General features: G+C 28.6%; 9 protein-coding genes across 11 annotated transcripts; 5 read left to right on the top strand and 4 right to left on the bottom strand.

Moving 5' to 3' along the window:
* Window positions 1-4: 4 nt before the first annotated feature.
* On the bottom strand, window positions 5-2,495 carry GlnRS (Glutaminyl-tRNA synthetase). The gene is given in 2 exon segments (XM_027343714.2): window positions 5-171; window positions 173-2,495. Coding segments are annotated over 2 exon segments (2,319 nt in total). The 5' UTR covers window positions 2,405-2,495; the 3' UTR covers window positions 5-84.
* A 98-nt stretch (window positions 2,496-2,593) lies between these two features.
* On the bottom strand, window positions 2,594-6,606 carry Gpdh1 (Glycerol-3-phosphate dehydrogenase 1). Of its 3 annotated transcripts, none has more exons than XM_027343719.2 (6): window positions 6,441-6,606; window positions 4,047-4,115; window positions 3,808-3,985; window positions 3,599-3,739; window positions 2,941-3,535; window positions 2,594-2,877 (listed from the first exon to the last, which is right to left on the bottom strand). In XM_027343719.2, exons 2-6 carry the CDS (start codon window positions 4,085-4,087, stop codon window positions 2,777-2,779), a joined length of 1,056 nt encoding a protein of 351 aa, XP_027199520.1. In that variant the 5' UTR covers window positions 4,088-4,115; window positions 6,441-6,606; the 3' UTR covers window positions 2,594-2,776. The 3 variants fall into 3 exon arrangements, with proteins under 3 accessions (XP_027199520.1, XP_027199519.1, XP_027199517.1); XM_027343718.2 differs by lacking the exon at window positions 6,441-6,606 and adding an exon at window positions 5,457-5,603; XM_027343716.2 differs by lacking the exon at window positions 6,441-6,606 and adding an exon at window positions 4,500-4,622.
* Window positions 6,607-6,941: 335 nt separating this feature from the next.
* Window positions 6,942-8,280, top strand: or (AP-3 complex subunit sigma-2 or). Its single transcript, XM_027343723.2, has 5 exons — window positions 6,942-7,170; window positions 7,244-7,335; window positions 7,408-7,591; window positions 7,657-7,764; window positions 8,039-8,280. The coding sequence occupies exons 1-5, from the start codon at window positions 7,102-7,104 to the stop codon at window positions 8,156-8,158; spliced, it is 573 nt and encodes a 190-aa protein (XP_027199524.1). The 5' UTR covers window positions 6,942-7,101; the 3' UTR covers window positions 8,159-8,280.
* A 32-nt stretch (window positions 8,281-8,312) lies between these two features.
* LOC142646380 (uncharacterized) lies at window positions 8,313-9,194 on the top strand. The gene has a single exon (XM_075825099.1). The coding sequence runs from the start codon at window positions 8,319-8,321 to the stop codon at window positions 9,114-9,116; it is 798 nt and encodes a 265-aa protein (XP_075681214.1). The 5' UTR covers window positions 8,313-8,318; the 3' UTR covers window positions 9,117-9,194.
* Window positions 9,195-10,338: 1,144 nt separating this feature from the next.
* Window positions 10,339-12,434, top strand: LOC113793654 (uncharacterized). Its single transcript, XM_027343713.2, has 3 exons — window positions 10,339-10,609; window positions 10,680-12,127; window positions 12,199-12,434. Exons 2-3 carry the CDS (start codon window positions 10,715-10,717, stop codon window positions 12,271-12,273), a joined length of 1,488 nt encoding a protein of 495 aa, XP_027199514.1. The 5' UTR covers window positions 10,339-10,609; window positions 10,680-10,714; the 3' UTR covers window positions 12,274-12,434.
* Window positions 12,399-12,854, bottom strand: LOC113793636 (uncharacterized). The gene has a single exon (XM_027343689.2). It carries the CDS (start codon window positions 12,852-12,854, stop codon window positions 12,540-12,542), a length of 315 nt encoding a protein of 104 aa, XP_027199490.1. The 3' UTR covers window positions 12,399-12,539.
* A 178-nt stretch (window positions 12,855-13,032) lies between these two features.
* LOC113793634 (DNA polymerase epsilon subunit 3-like) lies at window positions 13,033-13,718 on the top strand. The gene is made up of 2 exons (XM_027343688.2): window positions 13,033-13,190; window positions 13,251-13,718. The coding sequence occupies exons 1-2, from the start codon at window positions 13,109-13,111 to the stop codon at window positions 13,613-13,615; spliced, it is 447 nt and encodes a 148-aa protein (XP_027199489.1). The 5' UTR covers window positions 13,033-13,108; the 3' UTR covers window positions 13,616-13,718.
* A 72-nt stretch (window positions 13,719-13,790) lies between these two features.
* On the top strand, window positions 13,791-14,992 carry LOC113793632 (isoamyl acetate-hydrolyzing esterase 1 homolog). Its single transcript, XM_027343686.2, has 2 exons — window positions 13,791-14,017; window positions 14,084-14,992. Exons 1-2 carry the CDS (start codon window positions 13,896-13,898, stop codon window positions 14,715-14,717), a joined length of 756 nt encoding a protein of 251 aa, XP_027199487.1. The 5' UTR covers window positions 13,791-13,895; the 3' UTR covers window positions 14,718-14,992.
* A 2-nt stretch (window positions 14,993-14,994) lies between these two features.
* Tsp97E (Tetraspanin 97E) lies at window positions 14,995-16,093 on the bottom strand. Its single transcript, XM_027343687.2, has 3 exons — window positions 15,708-16,093; window positions 15,474-15,641; window positions 14,995-15,396 (listed from the first exon to the last, which is right to left on the bottom strand). The coding sequence occupies exons 1-3, from the start codon at window positions 15,765-15,767 to the stop codon at window positions 14,995-14,997; spliced, it is 630 nt and encodes a 209-aa protein (XP_027199488.2). The 5' UTR covers window positions 15,768-16,093.
* Window positions 16,094-16,347: the final 254 nt, after the last annotated feature.

Below are 16,347 nucleotides of genomic sequence, written 5' to 3'. Positions count from 1 at the left end.
ACAATGTTTGAAATTTTATTTATTTTTCGTAAAGAATTTAAAATATCAATATAAAGATAATAAAAAAAAATTAGAAAAAAATGTCTACGTTTTTGTTGATGATTCTTTCAATGAAACAGTACGATTAAATACAAGACGTCCAACACTTGAATCAGTATCGACACTGAAAAAAACCAAGACGTTCGAATTGAAATTGTTGATAAATTTGGCCATATTTAACCGAAATATCAACCAATGCAGCCGGTATTATTGTTTTAGCATTACGATTACAATCGGAAATAAAACCATCGGGAACTTCATTTGGATCTTCAGGATTTTTATGATTAAATAATCGTTCATAAAGACGAACTTCAACACGTAATGGATTCGAAACCCAATGAATAAAGGCACGTGGTTTTTCTTTCAGTTGTTCGATTGGTTCATATTCAACTTCAATATAATCGATTTGATTATCATCAGTCCGACGATGTATTTGTTTTAAACGAATAGCACAATTGGCATATCTTAAGCCAACCAATTGTTTTGGTGTTAAACGACGAAAATCTGGATCCAAATCATCCGAACGAAAATCATCATGTTCAATGAATATTTCACGATCAAATGGTATTTTATGTTTGGTTGAATTTGGATCGGCTGGAAAATCTGGTATTTCCAGATATGTTGGTGCCGATTTCGGTGGTAGATTAACAATAATTACACGTAATGGTTGTAATACGGCCATAGCACGTGGTGCAGTAGTATTAAGTACATCACGTACAGCAGCTTCTAACATTGCCGGATCAACAGCCGTATTAGCACCGGTCAAACCCATTTGTGCACAAAACATTCGAATAGCAGCGGATGGAAAACCACGACGTCTTAATGCTGTTAATGTAAACAATCTTGGATCATCCCAATCATCAACAATACCTTCATCAATCAATTTGGCTATTTTACGTTTCGATACAACCGTATAATAAACATTTAAACGACCATATTCCCATTGTACTGGACAATATACATCCAATGAATTACATAGCCAATAATAAGCTGAACGTCTTGTTTGAAATTCTTTTGTACATAATGAATGTGTAATATTTTCCATCGAATCAACTAGACAATGAGTAAAATCATATGTTGGATAAATACACCATTTACGTCCGGTACGATGATGTTCAGCCATTTTTATTCGATATGCTACCGGATCAACTTTTCCTTCTTCCATCGTATATTTCATTCGTAATGTAGCTTCACCTTCATTCATTTTACCGGATTTCATTGTTTCAAATAGCTGAAGATTTTCTTCAATTGTACGATTACGCCATGGTGATGGTGGTGGATTAAAACCTTTTAATTCTTCAGGTTTTTGATGACAAACATAAGCTAATCCACATTTGATTAATTTCACAGCCAATTCATAAAGTTGATCAAAATAATCGGATGAATATGTTATCTGATAAGGTTTATAACCAAGCCATTCAACCATATCACGAATCGAATGAACAAAACGTTCTTCTTCTTTTTCCGGATTTGTATCATCATAACGTAGAATACAATCACCACCATGTGCTTCAGCGTAACCAAAATTTATGTTTATAGCTTTTGCATGACCAATATGTAGAATACCGTTTGGTTCGGGTGGAAATCTAGTTCGTACACGACCTTGAACAGCTTTACAATGTTCGGCCAATAATCGCATTGTATTCGGTGTTATAACATAACCATCGGTTTTATAATTTTCACCAATTTTATGAAAATTTACACGTCGTAATAATTCAATAATATCACGACATTCTTCCTCTTTCACTACGATACCTTTCGATGGTTTTGGCTGTTTTTCTTTTTTCGGTTTAGCCATATCTTGTTCAGTTTTTGGTCCCAACAATTTCTGAATCTGTTTATCAGCTTCGGTTTTGATTGCTTTACCATCGGCAAATTTTAATGCTTTTCGTGCTTCCGTTATTATAATGCCAACATTGAATCTATATCTTTTCTCAATTATTTCTTGATGATTTTTTTCGATTTCTTTTGCAATTGCTTCGCTAATCTGTTCATCAGTAATGACAACATTAACACCGGCATTTGTTTCAAATTCTTTAACATCGACTGATGTAGGATTTGTTAGAAGATATTCAATTGCAGCGGCTAACTTTGGTTCACTATCGATTTTTCGAGTGGCAATATATTCGATTAACATTGGTAGATGATGTCGTATCTGGGTCTTCGAAGTTGTTGCAGCTTGATAAACTAATTTTCCAATATTTCGATCAAGATTTTTTGAATTTTGATCGATATTTTTTTGCAATGTTTCGATCATTTCCATTAATAATTTTGTCAACGATTCATTTTTAATTGTATCTTTTACTTTATCATCGGTTAATCCGAGCCACAAAAGACGATCACAAATTTCATCATCCGAAGACATGATTTTAAGATTTTTTTATTATGAACAAAAATTCGAAACAAAAGACAGCTTCCACGCGGACAACTTTTTTTCAAATGCATGTACAGTCAGCTGTGTTTGTGGAAAAAAGTTCCCATGTAACTTTTACATTCGAAAATTTCTGAAAATTTTCCCAATTTGAAATTGCTTAAACATCATTCAAAATTAATAAACGTGATAGAAACAAACGATTTTTTATTGAATAAAAATTTTTTATAAATAATCTTAATTTCAGTCATAATTTTTGAATTTCAATGCAATCAATCACTTTCAATTCATGCATTTTGTTCAATTGATTATTTGATTGTATTGAACGAATGATAAATCTTTTTTTTTGAAGTAAAAAAAAATAATTCAATCATCTTCATCAGGTTCTCTGCGTAGAAATTCAACCAATTTTTCTGCAGGTATTTCACGTTTATAGATCAGATTTACAGCATGGAATAAAGGAAAACCTATCGAAAAATAAAAAGACATTTAAAATTTTTTGCTTTGTTTTGCAATCGCAAAATACATACGATCAATGTAACCATTAAGATTGAGCATATTGACAACTTCTTCACATGTTTGATAACCTTGTAATTTTTGTCCATTGAGCATTTCAGTTTCAAGTTCTTCAATTGTTTTACCAGTTTTAACAAATGCTTCGGAAACACGACGATTACGACCACCATAACAGGTGGTAATTAAATCAGCAACACCACATGATTCAAAAAATGTTGACACTTGCAATCCATCGGCATAGAATGTTTTACAGAAACGAATCATCTCTTTCAAACCAATTCGTATGACAGCCGCTTTAGTATTGTCACCATAACCTAGACCATCAGAAAAACCGGCAGCACATGCAACAACATTCTTTAATGCACCACAAATTTCCACTGTATATCGATCCGGTACAACCGTTACACGAAAATCATCCGTTTGAAATAAATCCTTTAGTATGGCACCTTGATGTGGACATTTACAACCGATAGTTGTTTCACAGAATTTCTGTTCAGCCACTTCATTTGCTAGATTTGCTCCCATCAATACAGATGTATCAATACATAATGTATGACGTATTACATCGGATATAAGCTCAATACCACCGGATGGCAGTTCATTAAAACCCTATTATCATATCATAATGCAAAAATTAAGTTCTTTTCAAGTTTATAAAAAAAACTAACAAACCTTAATCAACGAGATAGCTATTGCATTTGGATTAATTTTACCCTTTAGTGTATTACAAATTCGTAATACAAAGGCATGTGGTACAACAAACACAAGTATATCAGCATCACCAACCGTATGTTCAAGGTCTGGATCAGCAATCTATGGGAAAAAAGAAAAGAAAATAATCTTATCTCTTTTTTTTGTGAAAAATACATTTAAATACTTACAATATTTTCAGGCAATTTTTGACCAGGTAAATATTTAACATTTTCATGTTGTTCATTGATAATTTCACTTAATTTTCTACCATCAACAATCTCTTCATAAACATACATTCGAACTTCGGATTCAAATTGTGGATACTTTTGTGCATTTTTTCCAACAATTTTTGCTATAGCTGAACCCCTTTTGAATTCAATAAATCAAATACATCAAAATCAATTGATGACAAATCAACGAAACTTACCAATTACCCGAACCAATAATACAAGCACGTTTTTTACCCATTACTTTAATCCAGGCAAATTTATCCTGTCTATTAAAATTCCAGAAAAAATCATTATGTTTATTATGTTTATCATTTGATTTTGATGATGATGGCGATGGTGATGATGATGATTTTGATGAATATGAACGAACAACAAACATATTATTATAATTAGTATTAATATTAATATTACAATAAGAATGTTTCAAAGAAATTATAAACAATTTTTGTTGAAAATAATTATAATCAAAATAAGAAAAAGAAAAAAAAGAAAAATCTAAATAAGAATCTCAAATAAGAATATTGTCGAAAATAAAATTTGGGTTGACTGTTTGGGCAAAATGATAGAAAAAAAAAACCAAAAAGGGGTAAAGGAATGACAAAAAAAAAAGAAAGAAAGAAAGAAAAGGAAAATAAAATAAATATACGAACAATGTACTCATTTTTCGATTCATTTGAAAAGAAAAATTTTTATTTTGAAAATTTTTGAAAACCAAATTTGATTTAATAAAAAAACCAGGAAATTAATGTTTGTTTTTTAATTTTGAATTCAATTTGTCATTCAATGTCGATTTTTTGCTTTGTTGTGTAGTGATTCATACAAATTACTATGTTTCTGCTTCTGGTTTTTGTTTTGTTTGAAATTGATAATAGAATTTTATAAAACAAACACACACACACACACAACTAACAAGAATAGAATTGACTTTATTTCTAAACAGTGAAAGAAAAAAGACATTGAAAACAAACGACATTCACACTAAAATAATTCATATCATATGGATTGTGTTGAATGAAAAAAAAGAATATATTGAAGATACCATACATTTAACCTTATAGTCATCATCATCATTGACAATAACAACAAGAGAAGAAAAAAATAATCATTTCGAAAATTTTACACAGAATTATAACATTTTTTTTTATTCATTCTTGTAAAATGCAGACGAATTTTTTGTTGTTGTTTTCTTCCTGAATTATATGGCTTTTTATTTTCTTTGATAAAATACATTGATGACAATCACCATATAGATAAACCATATAGGAATGATATTCTTTGAGTAAATAATACCCTATTATATATAATTCTATGGCTACTAATAAACTACTACAACAAATACTATTGAGAGAAGAAAAAACTAAGTAAATCAATTTTATTTTATAATAATAATATTATTCTCGAAAAAAAAATGTTAATCTTGTCATCAATATACAATGATTATTATTTATTTATGATGATTTATTGATGATGACAAGAATCCCAAAAAAAAGGTATGTATGGATTGTAGAAAAACATACCCACATATAAATCAAATAACCTAGAATATTCGGGTTATAATTTTCAAAATGAAAACACATAAAGATTCAAAGTATTGTTTTTTTACTTACAAAATCCAACAAAAAAAGACCAAATATTGAATTGATTTTTGAAAAAAAAAAATAATTACTGATGATTGTCACACACACACACAAAGTGTTAGAATGTTTGATACTAAGTTTATTTAAATATATAATATAAAATGGATACAATAAATAACAAAAAAATTTATCAATTTGTATTTATCTCAATGTTTGCAACGTGTACATGTTTGTTATGTACCAATTTTGTCGATATAATGATATATCTGTCCAAATGACAGAAACATTCGAAAATTTATTTGAAAGAAAATTGATTGATTCGAATTCAAGAAATAGGCAAACGCAGATCGATTGATTTTTTTTATTTTGAACAAGACAAAAACAGAAACAAAAATTTTATTTTTCAATCATCAAATAATGAACGGAACAAAAAAAAGTACATGTTTTGGATAAGAAAACTTTTCCTTATGATGAAAAAAAAGAAGGAGAAAGTCAAGAGAGAAAATCAAAAGATTTCTTCATCTTATTTCATTCAAAAAGAAAAAAAAGAAAGAAATTATTTTCAATCATTTGGAGATTCCCAATCGTTGTCGCTATCAAGGTCAATTTAGAAGGCGGGTACCCAACAGAAAAAAAAACATCATTATTTTTTTTCGAGATAAAAAATTCAATTTCAATAACAACGACGACGACAACAAGTGTTAAGCATCATATTTTTTTAATGGGAAAAAAATTCAAATGTTTTTTTTCTAAGTACAAGTTACAAGTAAAAAAATTCATTTTAATGAAGAAAAACAGGTTCCTAGAAATAGGAAAACAAAAAATTCCTAATCTTTTGTGTATTTAGGTTGTTTGCTTGTTTTGTATTTGGGTCAACAAAAACAACAACTTTCTCGTATTTCAAACAAAATTCTTATGTGATAAGATTAAATGAACAACAACAACAACAACAATATTACAATATTAGGAGAGGATTACGGGACAAACATTCAATTATTAATGAAAAAAACTTACCCGAAGATGTGAATTGTTGAATTATTGATTATTATTTAAAAAAATATGATTTTGTAACAATATGGAATTATTATTATCGAATATATATAGATTTTTTTCGGGTTGAACAACAATAAATAATTTCCGTATATAAAAACTTGATAGATTTTTTTTTGTTGAAAAAATAAATTAGAACAGAAAAATAGCCATCACATTCGATTCATTTGGTTGTTTACAAATGTTTCAGATAAAATTACTTATAGATAACATATGATTATTATCTGCCATTATATGCAATGGTGTTAATGATAATGATGATAATAATAAAAATAGATTTATTGATCAAAAACATCGATCAAAAACGATCGAACGTTTTCAATAATAATGATGATGATGATCGTTCGATCGATCGAACGATTGATGATGGAAAAAAAATGTCAAATGTGATCTGAAAAAAAATGGATAAATGGCGCTATCTAGTGGACATTTATTCTGCTGTTCCAAAAAAACACACTCGTCAATATTTTTTGTGAATCATCATCATCATCATCGAAACTTTTTTTTCCATTTCTTGTCATCACGATCTAATTCGGATTATCAATTTGTGTGTTGTGTGTGTTCAGGTATTCAAACATTGTGAATTGAAGAATTTCTTTCTTTCTGTGAAGAAAAAAAAAACACAATGATTAAAGCCATTTTAGTATTCAATAATCATGGAAAGCCACGTTTAACAAAATTTTATGAATTTTATGTAAGTTTTTATTTTCTTGAAATTGATTGATTGTGAATCAAATTTCCTTTTCAATTTTCTTCATATGGTATAGCCCGAAGATTTACAACAACAAATTATTAAAGAAACATTTCAATTAGTTTCAAAACGTGATGAAAATGTTTGTAATTTTCTTGAAGGTGGCAGGTAAATTATTTGATTTTCATTTAATATTTATAATTTCTAATGATGATAATTTTCTTGTTCAAAAAAAACTAGTTTAATCGGTGGTTCAGATTATAAACTAATCTATCGTCATTATGCAACATTATATTTTGTATTCTGTGTTGATTCAAGTGAATCTGAATTAGGAATATTGGATTTGATTCAAGTATTTGTTGAAACATTGGATAAATGTTTTGAAAATGTTTGCGAATTGGATTTAATATTTCATGTTGATAAAGTATGTTTCGTTTCGTTTTGTTTATCCGGAATTTTTCTCAGACAATTTTTCCCGAATTTCTTTAGGTACATCATATTCTAAATGAATTAGTTATGGGTGGTATGGTATTGGAAACAAGCATGTCGGAAATTATTACCCGTATTGAAGAACAAAATTCATTGGAAAAACAAGAGGTTAGTTTTTTGTTGAATATTCTACATTCTTGAAATTGAATTGAAATGAAATGAAAAATTTTAAAATTATTAAAACGAAATTCATTTTTTTTTCAACCATTCCGTCGTTTACGAACAAGCCTGTCTGTCTGTCCGTCTTTCCCTCTTATTTTTTTTCCACCCGTTTTTTTTGTTGTTTTGTTTTGTTGATTTTTGCTTCAATTTCTTGAATTTTTTCAAACAAAAAAAAATTATTTCATTTTCTCATTTGGGAATTTTTTGTTTACTTCGTTAGATGGGAATCAGTGCAGCACCAGCAAGAGCAGTATCAGCTGTAAAAAATATGAATCTTTCACAACAATTTCGTGATATTAAATTACCCGATTTATCCAATATTGGTTCATTGAAATTTTGAAATTTTTTTAAACGAAAAACTAATTCGATTTAGAAAAATCATCATTGCATTTTTATTATTTATTTACTTTGTTTGTTTGTTTAATCGCCATCATTTACCATTAAACTCGAATTCGAACATTTTTTTTCTCCCTAAATTTTTTTTACGAATTTAATCAAAAATGATTAAATTAAAAGCATCATCAAAAATACCATCGGCATTGGTGTCATCTGCCACAAATCAATCATCATCATCATTGTTGGATAAAGCAATAACAAAATTAAATAATAGTTCAGAATTATTATCAAGATTAGAACCAATAAATTGGTTATGTTCAATAAATACTATTGTAAATGGTCGTTCGACAACAATTTTAATAAAATATCTATATGATGAACAACAAAAATCATATGCAATTTTATTATCAGATTTTGCACAAACATATTTTGAATGTTCAACATCGGAACAGATTGAAAAAAATTATCAAAAATATAATAAAATACGTTTACAATCAACCGATTCCATTCATTCATCATTAAAATTATTAATGGAAAATATGCCCGATACAATTAAAAATATTGAAAAAATTTCTGTTGATTGTCATACAACAAGAATAACATTACGTTGTACAAAACAAATAACAACAACATTCTGTTTAAAATGGACATTTCATATTATTTCAACTGAAGAAGATATATTTTTAAAACATTTTTCATTACCAATGTTTCGTGGTCTAATGTATTATTATAATCTTAGTCATCAACAACAACAATCACAACAGCAAGCTGAAAATCAAGATGAAGATGTTGTTATGATCCAAGAACCATCATCAGTGAATAATGGTCATGATGAAATCGTTCAACCGATGACAGGAACTGATGAAGCGAAAATGCTGAAAACTGAATCAACAACAATTCAAAATGCATTCAATTTTGTTATTAATGATAATATTTTGAATGAAATTTTTCGTTTAAATTGAAAATTTATGTATAGAGAGAATATTCATTTTCATTTGCACGAACAAACATACACATCATATTAAACATATACACACACACACACACACTTGGCATATTTCAAATTTTTTTTAATATTAAAAATTTATTTTCATTCAGAATAATTCTTGAATTTTGATCACACAGTAAGTGGCTTTTACAACTTTTGCCATCATTAAATTTAAAGCAATCAATCAATCGGTTTTTGGTTGCCTATCGTTTCAAATCATCATCATCGTATTTGATTTGTTTCTTCAAAAAGAAAATTTCCAATGCCAAATTGATCGATACGTTTAATTCAAGTTGTTTTTTTTGTTTGATGGTTGCACGCACACAATATTCGTAGTTAAAATACTTCTAAAAATATTTAAAAATAATTTATTTAATCGATTGATTTTTTTCTTTGCAGAGCGAAGAGAAAAACCTCCAAAAAAATTAATCAATATTGAGAGAATTTTTGATTTTGATTTTTTCGAATCAAAAAAAGAAGAATTTTGTAGTAGCAGCATAGCCGAAAAGTGATTAAATTACACAGTGGTTTTCAAAATGATGTTCGCAATAGTGTCCAAAAGGATTCATTCAAGGTGTTGATCGGTTGAGAATCATTGTCCTCAATATCTTGTTCCATAAGGTAGTGGTATTGATCATAGTAGTGTGGGGGAATCCAGAATGTTATTACCGAACAATATACACACATTGAAACTCGCGTGTTACACAACAACTGCATATGATCCATCCCCCATGTATATACAGACATTCTTTATAATTTTTTTTTCACTTGCATCATCATCATCAAAATATCATTGAGATAATTTTTGGTTTGACTAAAAATGATAATTTTTTTGTAAATTTGTTGTTGTTGTTGTAGTAGTGGTGATGATAATGATGATAATAATGAAGATGATTGTAATCACTTTGATTATGTTGTTTTTCTCATTGGATAATCATCAATAAATGATGCAAGTATTTTCATCGTCGTTATCGTTGTTGTTGTTATTGCCGTTTAAAATTTTCTTAACTTTATATAATGATCACGAGCAAAAAGACACCCAAAAAAACAAAATCAAGTTTTGATCCCAAAACATATTGGACGATTTTTGTTTGTTTGTTTGTTTGCTTCTCAAATCAATTAATTGATTGATTGATTTTATCGATCATATTTGATACATCATCATCATCAACATTTTGTCGGTTCCTGTTGTCGTCATTCGACATTTTTCGTCATCATCATTATCATTAGTTGTTTGTGTTGTTGTTTTTGTTTTTTTCCAATGATTTTCATTCGAAAAAAACAAAAGTTTTTTTTAAATTTCAACAAAAATTTTTTGTTTTGATCAGATGATTTTGTCGGTTGTTATAATCGATAATTATCCGATAATGTAATTTAATTTATTATTGTCAAATTACGTCGACAACGAAGAAGAATCAATTTGAATCAAATAAAATATTCTTCGTTTTCGAATCGACAAAAATTTCTGTAAGTTTTACAAGTTGAAACAGTTTTTTTGGTCGATTTTCGGTTTTGATGTTTTTTGTTTTTGTTGCAGATATTGTTCAATCATCATTCATCAACATTATCATTATGAATTTGGCACCAAATCATTATTCCAATATTATCTATTTAAATGGACATAAAAATCCATTTGATCGACAATTTGAATTGGCATTAAAAAATCGTATCGATCAATCACCATCGACAACAACATTGTCAGATGGAAATAGTAATAATCAATTATCGATTTGTTGTTCATCACCATTGAATACACCATTAATACAACCGGATACAGCATTGAATCCAACAATTGGTTCTGATATTGTTAATGTTGGTGATCCAATTTCATCTACAGCTATTACAACAGCACAAATAACAACATTAATATTGGAAAGTGAAATTAATGATGATAATAATTCTGTTGTTGTTGATAATAATAATAATAATAATAATAATAATAATGATCATCAAAATTGTAAAGAAACATCATTATCAAATTGTTGCCATACGATTAATGATAATATCGATTCAAATAATAATAAACATCGATCAAATGCTGTATCGGTCATTTGTCCACCACCATCATCTAAAGATGGTTTTCAATGTAAAATCCGATCAGCACCAGTGATACTTGAAAGTGCCAATAATAATAATAATAATGATGATGATGATTGTTCGAATGGAATATCAAATCATCAAGATGATGATTCAATACAGAATCCAACGATTCGAAAACGTAAACGAACATCAACAATTGTTGAAGAAAATGTTGATTATCCTGCCGCCAAAATTTCAACAACAACTTCGACCACGAAAATCATACCTCATCATCATGATCATATTACGGAAAAACAATTATTACCTCCACCATCTACCTTACCTTTACCGCCTTCGCAATCAATTCAATCATTAACAGACATAAATTCTAATTTAAATCTAATTGATTTTCATTCTCAATCTTCAAATAATAATCGAATGTTGACCAATACTGATGATAATTTTAATTTTATTAATACAACATTTTCATCATCATCAATTTTACCACAATCATCATATGATAATTTATGTTCAACAACAACAACAAATTATGTAAAAATTTTACCAAAACATTCAATTGATCCATCCATTGATTCAAATTCGAATAGTAATAGTTGTAGTTTATCACCATCATCATCAACACAATCAAGCGGAAATAGTATAGAATTAATTCATTCAAAACTTTCTAATCGTCTTCCATCATCATCATCATCATCACGTAGAAAAGAAAAAACAATGGATGAATTAATTAATAAAATTAAAGCAACTGAAGCTGCATTACCACCACGTGCAAAACCTGGCCGTAAAAGTAAATCGGCTACTGAAGAAGATTCAAAAGAAAAAAAACGTTTATCACTTGAACGTAATCGTGCTGCTGCAATGCGTTGTCGTTTGAAAAAGAAAAAAGAAATTGATGAATTGAAAAATCGTGTCAGTAAATATGAACAACAAAATCAACAATTAAAAGTATGTATTTCAAAGTGATTATGATGATGATTTTAAATTGATTTTAAACTTTTTTTTTATAAAAAAAATAGAAAATTATCGATAAATTATGCAAGGAAGTTACCTATCTGAAAAATGAATTATTACAGCACAAAGATTGTAATTGATCATCATTATTCATTATATAATTTGTTTTGATTGTTTTGTTTCGCGTTCAAATCACTTTGCTTCGACCAATTTAAAAAAAAAAAAACAAAGATATTAATTTTTTTAAAAATAATCATAATTCCTGTTGTTAATAATAATAAATGAATATTTTATTATTTTATCATATTTTTTACTATCAACATTTTTCAATTAATAATAATGATACAATTCGTGACTAAATTTCGTTTTTTTTATCAACGAATTTTTCATCATTTTTCAAATAAAATCAACGAAGTTGATCCAATGGAATATTAACTTTACGTGGTGGTGGTGATAAAAATTCAAATGTACCATTCATTGAACAATAGCCCATAGCTGAAAGCAAAAACAATGCAGATAAACCAAGCATTTTATTGTATTTAGATTGTCGAGCTGAATAGGCTTCTGAATATAGTTGATTCGGTACCGGATAACCCTTATTCATATCCAATCGAACCAAATGACGATATTTCTCCGGTACATCATGACTGGACATGTTTCGACGATTCAAACGAATCAAACGTAAACGAGACAATAATCTTGAAGCTCCAAATGACATCATTTTTTGATTTTTTTTCTGGTCAAAAGAAAATTGTTAAAGTTTTCGAAACAACCAACGAGCTAAATAAACAAAACCGATGAGCTTTTTCTTTCGTTTCTTATGATGCCCTTCACACGCACATTAATGATGAACGAATTAATCGATTGGCAACAATTTCGATAATCGATTGTTTTTTTATGAGCTCGCGCTTTTTTTCATCGAAAACAAAATATTTCATTCAATTTTTTGTTGATCAAAACACATTTGTTAGATCAATGGCCAGTAATTCCGATTTTACTATACCACTAAATGTGGTAACGAAAATCATAGCCGAATCATTACCGGATGAATCTACAGGTATTCTTTTTTTTCAGTTTTAAATGAATTTTTTTAAAATGATTTTTCATTTTTTTTCAGTAACGGTCGAACAAGATTTCATCAAAGCATTAGCACGTGCAGCACATCTTTTCATACTTTATTCGACTACACGTGCAAACGAAGTGGCCGAAGAAAATAATCGACGAACCGTTCATTCACAGGATGTATTAAGTGCTATTTCATTTTATGGATTTGATCATCTAATACCGAAACTGATTAGTTGGCATCGAACTTATGTGGAGGAAAAAGAACTACTCAAATCTAAACGAAAAAAATCTAATCATCATGAAGAATCGACAACTATTTCCAGTGATCAAATGGAAGTTGAAATTATAACCAATGATCATCTTGATCATTCCGAAACTATTGAAGAAGATGGACAATTTGAAAATTGTGAAGATTAATTCTTATATGATGTTATTAATTAATCATTAATTATTTTTTTTAAAAACTATAATCATCATCATCAATTTGTAAATTAAATTTTATCCTGATTATCATGAAAAATAGTTTTCTGTTCTAAAATTCTAAAAAAAAATTCTAAAAATTCTATGCTACTTAAATGCCATCTATTGCCAATTGAATCGGTTCGGTTTGGTCACTTTTTTCTCAATTATTTCATTTTATCGAATGCCCTTGATTTTTTAGTTTGTGATTTTATTTCAACAAACGATCATTTTATAAATGATCAAAAATACCCTTAAAATGTGGCCTAAAATCATTTTATTCGGTGATTCACATACACAACGTAGTTTTGATCCAAACAATGGATGTTGGGGTGCTTTATTAGCCAATAAATTTCAAAGGTTTGTTTTTGGATTAATTTTTTCTCCAATATAATTTACCATCATTACTCATTGATTTTATCAAAGAGTTTGCGATATAGTACCGAGAGGTTTTTCGGGTTACAATACCAGATGGTGTAAAATGATAATGCCGAAAATATTCGCACAATTTAAAGCTGAAGAGATTGCTTGTGTAACAATTTTACTTGGTTCAAATGATTCGGTACCAGCTTCAAGTGTTACCGGACAACATGTACCCGTTGATGAATATCGTAAAAATCTGATAGCAATGTTAAATCATCTAACATCCAAAGGTATTGATAAAGATAAAATCATATTGATTACACCGCCACACATGCATCAAACAATATTCAAAGCTTGGTCATTCGAACAAAATCGTCCTATCATACCGGAAACATGGGAAAAAGATCTAATCAAATATGTGGATGCTTGTCGATCGGTTGCAAAAGAAATGAACATATCATTATTAGATCTATACAAAATTTTTATGGCCGTTAAAGATAATAATGAAAAATTATTCAATGATGGTTTACATTTATCACGTGATGGTGGTCAATTACTTTATGATAATTTATTACCATTAATAACTGAACGTGTTGTTCGTATCACTGGTAAACCACTTACCGATCAATCGATGCAATATCCTTATTGGAGAGATGTGGATGTTAATAATCCGGAAAAATCACTTCTTCGTCCTTGAATTGTTTGGATTAATGGATGACTGACCAAAAAAAATAATTCAATTTTCATTATACAAACAAATCACCCTTAAAATCTAAATCATATCAATATATAGTCATTTTATTGGTTTTTTTTAACGATTTTCAATTTTAATTTTTTGTTTTTTTCTTTGTGTGTGTGTTTGTGTTTGATGTGTGAATTGTTTGATGTTCAATAATAATAAATTTAGAAACAAAAATAGTGGAATAATATGATGATTGATTGTGCATATTTATTTTTTTTTGTGTTTGTTTTTTTTAAAGAAAAACATTTGGATCGGAACGTGGATTTTTCTGATTACGATATCGTACTGTTAACCAAACACCAATAAATTCGGTAAAACTAAAAAACATACCGGTCCAGCCGGCAACATGTAATACATCACCAATTGCTTGTTGTATTTTTAATTCACAATCCGAACATTGTTGACAATCATTTGTTTGACAACAATTTACTTTTGGACAATATTCCGAATTTTTTGGATCATCCGATTGAAATCCACAACAATCAAATATACGTTGTAATTGTTGATGATTTTCAATTGTTGATGAATACCATTCTTTATCAGCTAATTCACGTTGTTCAGTGGTATTGAATGCAAGACATGCACATGCAATACTAAATTGTGCCACAAATAATATGAATAAAATCACCATATACTATAGTAAATGATAAAAAATGATGTCATCAAAATTAAAATTAAATTGAAAAAATAATAATTTTTTAGAAAACTTACAAAAAATAACATAACCTGATTATGTTTAGCCGTACCAACAAGGCCTAACATTGAAAGTATGAATAAGAATACACCACATGCAAAAATACCTTCGATTATTGTTATATCGGTAATCTGTATGATTGTTTTACCATAAGTTGAAACTGTAATCAATATAAACGATACAACCTTTTGGTTTCAAAAAAAAAAAAAAATAGGTTAGAAAAGCAATAATCAAATGAGATTAATACTTACAATATAAAGAAGGTTAAGCGCTTTAAGCGAATTTTTTGTACAGGTAAATCCACCGCACATTTTTGTTTGTTTTTTTTTGTTTGTTTCTGGTATTTAAATATTCACCTTAATCATGGAAATTAATGACTTTTTTGCTCAACGATCCAATTGGTTTAATAACACAAATGAATTTGAGACCCGAAAAAAATGAATGTGGGAAAAAAACTGCCAACAAGGCTCGATATTCAAGCTATAAATGGAACGACAAAACCACTTTGTTTAACCAAAAATAGTCGATCGATTCGTTTATTGGATCGGAGTGTAAATAAGGTAGCTCATACGTCTCATACAAGAATTGAATCCACGAAAAAAAAATTGACAACAAAATATATAAATAGCAAAGAATAACAAAATCCAAAACTGAAAAAGGAAATTGTCAAAAAAAAATAATGCGCAAGATCCTGACATTTTTATCTAATTTGATTATAGCATGATTCTATATAGTTACAAACGATTCTTTAAAGTACATTTCTAAATGGCGTCTTGTTATCGTCATGATTAACAACAACAACGAAAACAACAATTTTGGAAATGGTGTGGGGGCTGGCAAACATCATTTCCTGGCTGCCTGTTTTTAATCGATTTCCTTGATTCAAGTTTG

The sequence above is a fragment of the Dermatophagoides pteronyssinus genome, unplaced genomic scaffold, assembly GCF_027571235.1.
Source record: "Dermatophagoides pteronyssinus isolate colony J.1.1.1.1 unplaced genomic scaffold, Derpt_VIB-CSIC_2022.12 sq0003, whole genome shotgun sequence".
Classification (NCBI taxonomy): Eukaryota; Metazoa; Arthropoda; class Arachnida; order Sarcoptiformes; family Pyroglyphidae; genus Dermatophagoides; species Dermatophagoides pteronyssinus.
Note: the sequence above shows the minus strand (reverse complement) of the source record. Positions and strands in the feature narration are given on the sequence as shown.

Bases quoted from the DNA above. Each gene is read 5' to 3' on its own strand.
- Gpdh1 (XM_027343716.2), bottom strand. From the start codon at position 4,522: ATGAATCGAAAAATGAGTACATT. The intron at 4,116-4,499 runs GTTCGTATATTT...GAATTTTAATAG, and splicing joins AATCGAAAAATGAGTACATT to ACAGGATAAATTTGCCTGGA. The intron at 3,536-3,598 runs GTTTGTTAGTTT...ATATGATAATAG, and splicing joins TAGCTATCTCGTTGATTAAG to GGTTTTAATGAACTGCCATC.
- or (XM_027343723.2), top strand. From the start codon at position 7,102: ATGATTAAAGCCATTTTAGTATTCAATAATCATGGAAAGCCACGTTTA. The intron at 7,171-7,243 runs GTAAGTTTTTAT...CATATGGTATAG, and splicing joins CAAAATTTTATGAATTTTAT to CCCGAAGATTTACAACAACA. The intron at 7,592-7,656 runs GTATGTTTCGTT...GAATTTCTTTAG, and splicing joins TAATATTTCATGTTGATAAA to GTACATCATATTCTAAATGA.
- LOC142646380 (XM_075825099.1), top strand. From the start codon at position 8,319: ATGATTAAATTAAAAGCATCATCAAAAATACCATCGGCATTGGTGTCA.
- LOC113793654 (XM_027343713.2), top strand. From the start codon at position 10,715: ATGAATTTGGCACCAAATCATTATTCCAATATTATCTATTTAAATGGA. The intron at 12,128-12,198 runs GTATGTATTTCA...TAAAAAAAATAG, and splicing joins AACAAAATCAACAATTAAAA to AAAATTATCGATAAATTATG.
- LOC113793636 (XM_027343689.2), bottom strand. From the start codon at position 12,854: ATGATGTCATTTGGAGCTTCAAGATTATTGTCTCGTTTACGTTTGATT.
- LOC113793634 (XM_027343688.2), top strand. From the start codon at position 13,109: ATGGCCAGTAATTCCGATTTTACTATACCACTAAATGTGGTAACGAAA. The intron at 13,191-13,250 runs GTATTCTTTTTT...ATTTTTTTTCAG, and splicing joins ATTACCGGATGAATCTACAG to TAACGGTCGAACAAGATTTC.
- LOC113793632 (XM_027343686.2), top strand. From the start codon at position 13,896: ATGATCAAAAATACCCTTAAAATGTGGCCTAAAATCATTTTATTCGGT. The intron at 14,018-14,083 runs GTTTGTTTTTGG...ATTTTATCAAAG, and splicing joins TTAGCCAATAAATTTCAAAG to AGTTTGCGATATAGTACCGA.
- Tsp97E (XM_027343687.2), bottom strand. From the start codon at position 15,767: ATGTGCGGTGGATTTACCTGTACAAAAAATTCGCTTAAAGCGCTTAAC. The intron at 15,642-15,707 runs GTAAGTATTAAT...TGAAACCAAAAG, and splicing joins CGCTTAACCTTCTTTATATT to GTTGTATCGTTTATATTGAT. The intron at 15,397-15,473 runs GTAAGTTTTCTA...CATTTACTATAG, and splicing joins ATCAGGTTATGTTATTTTTT to TATATGGTGATTTTATTCAT.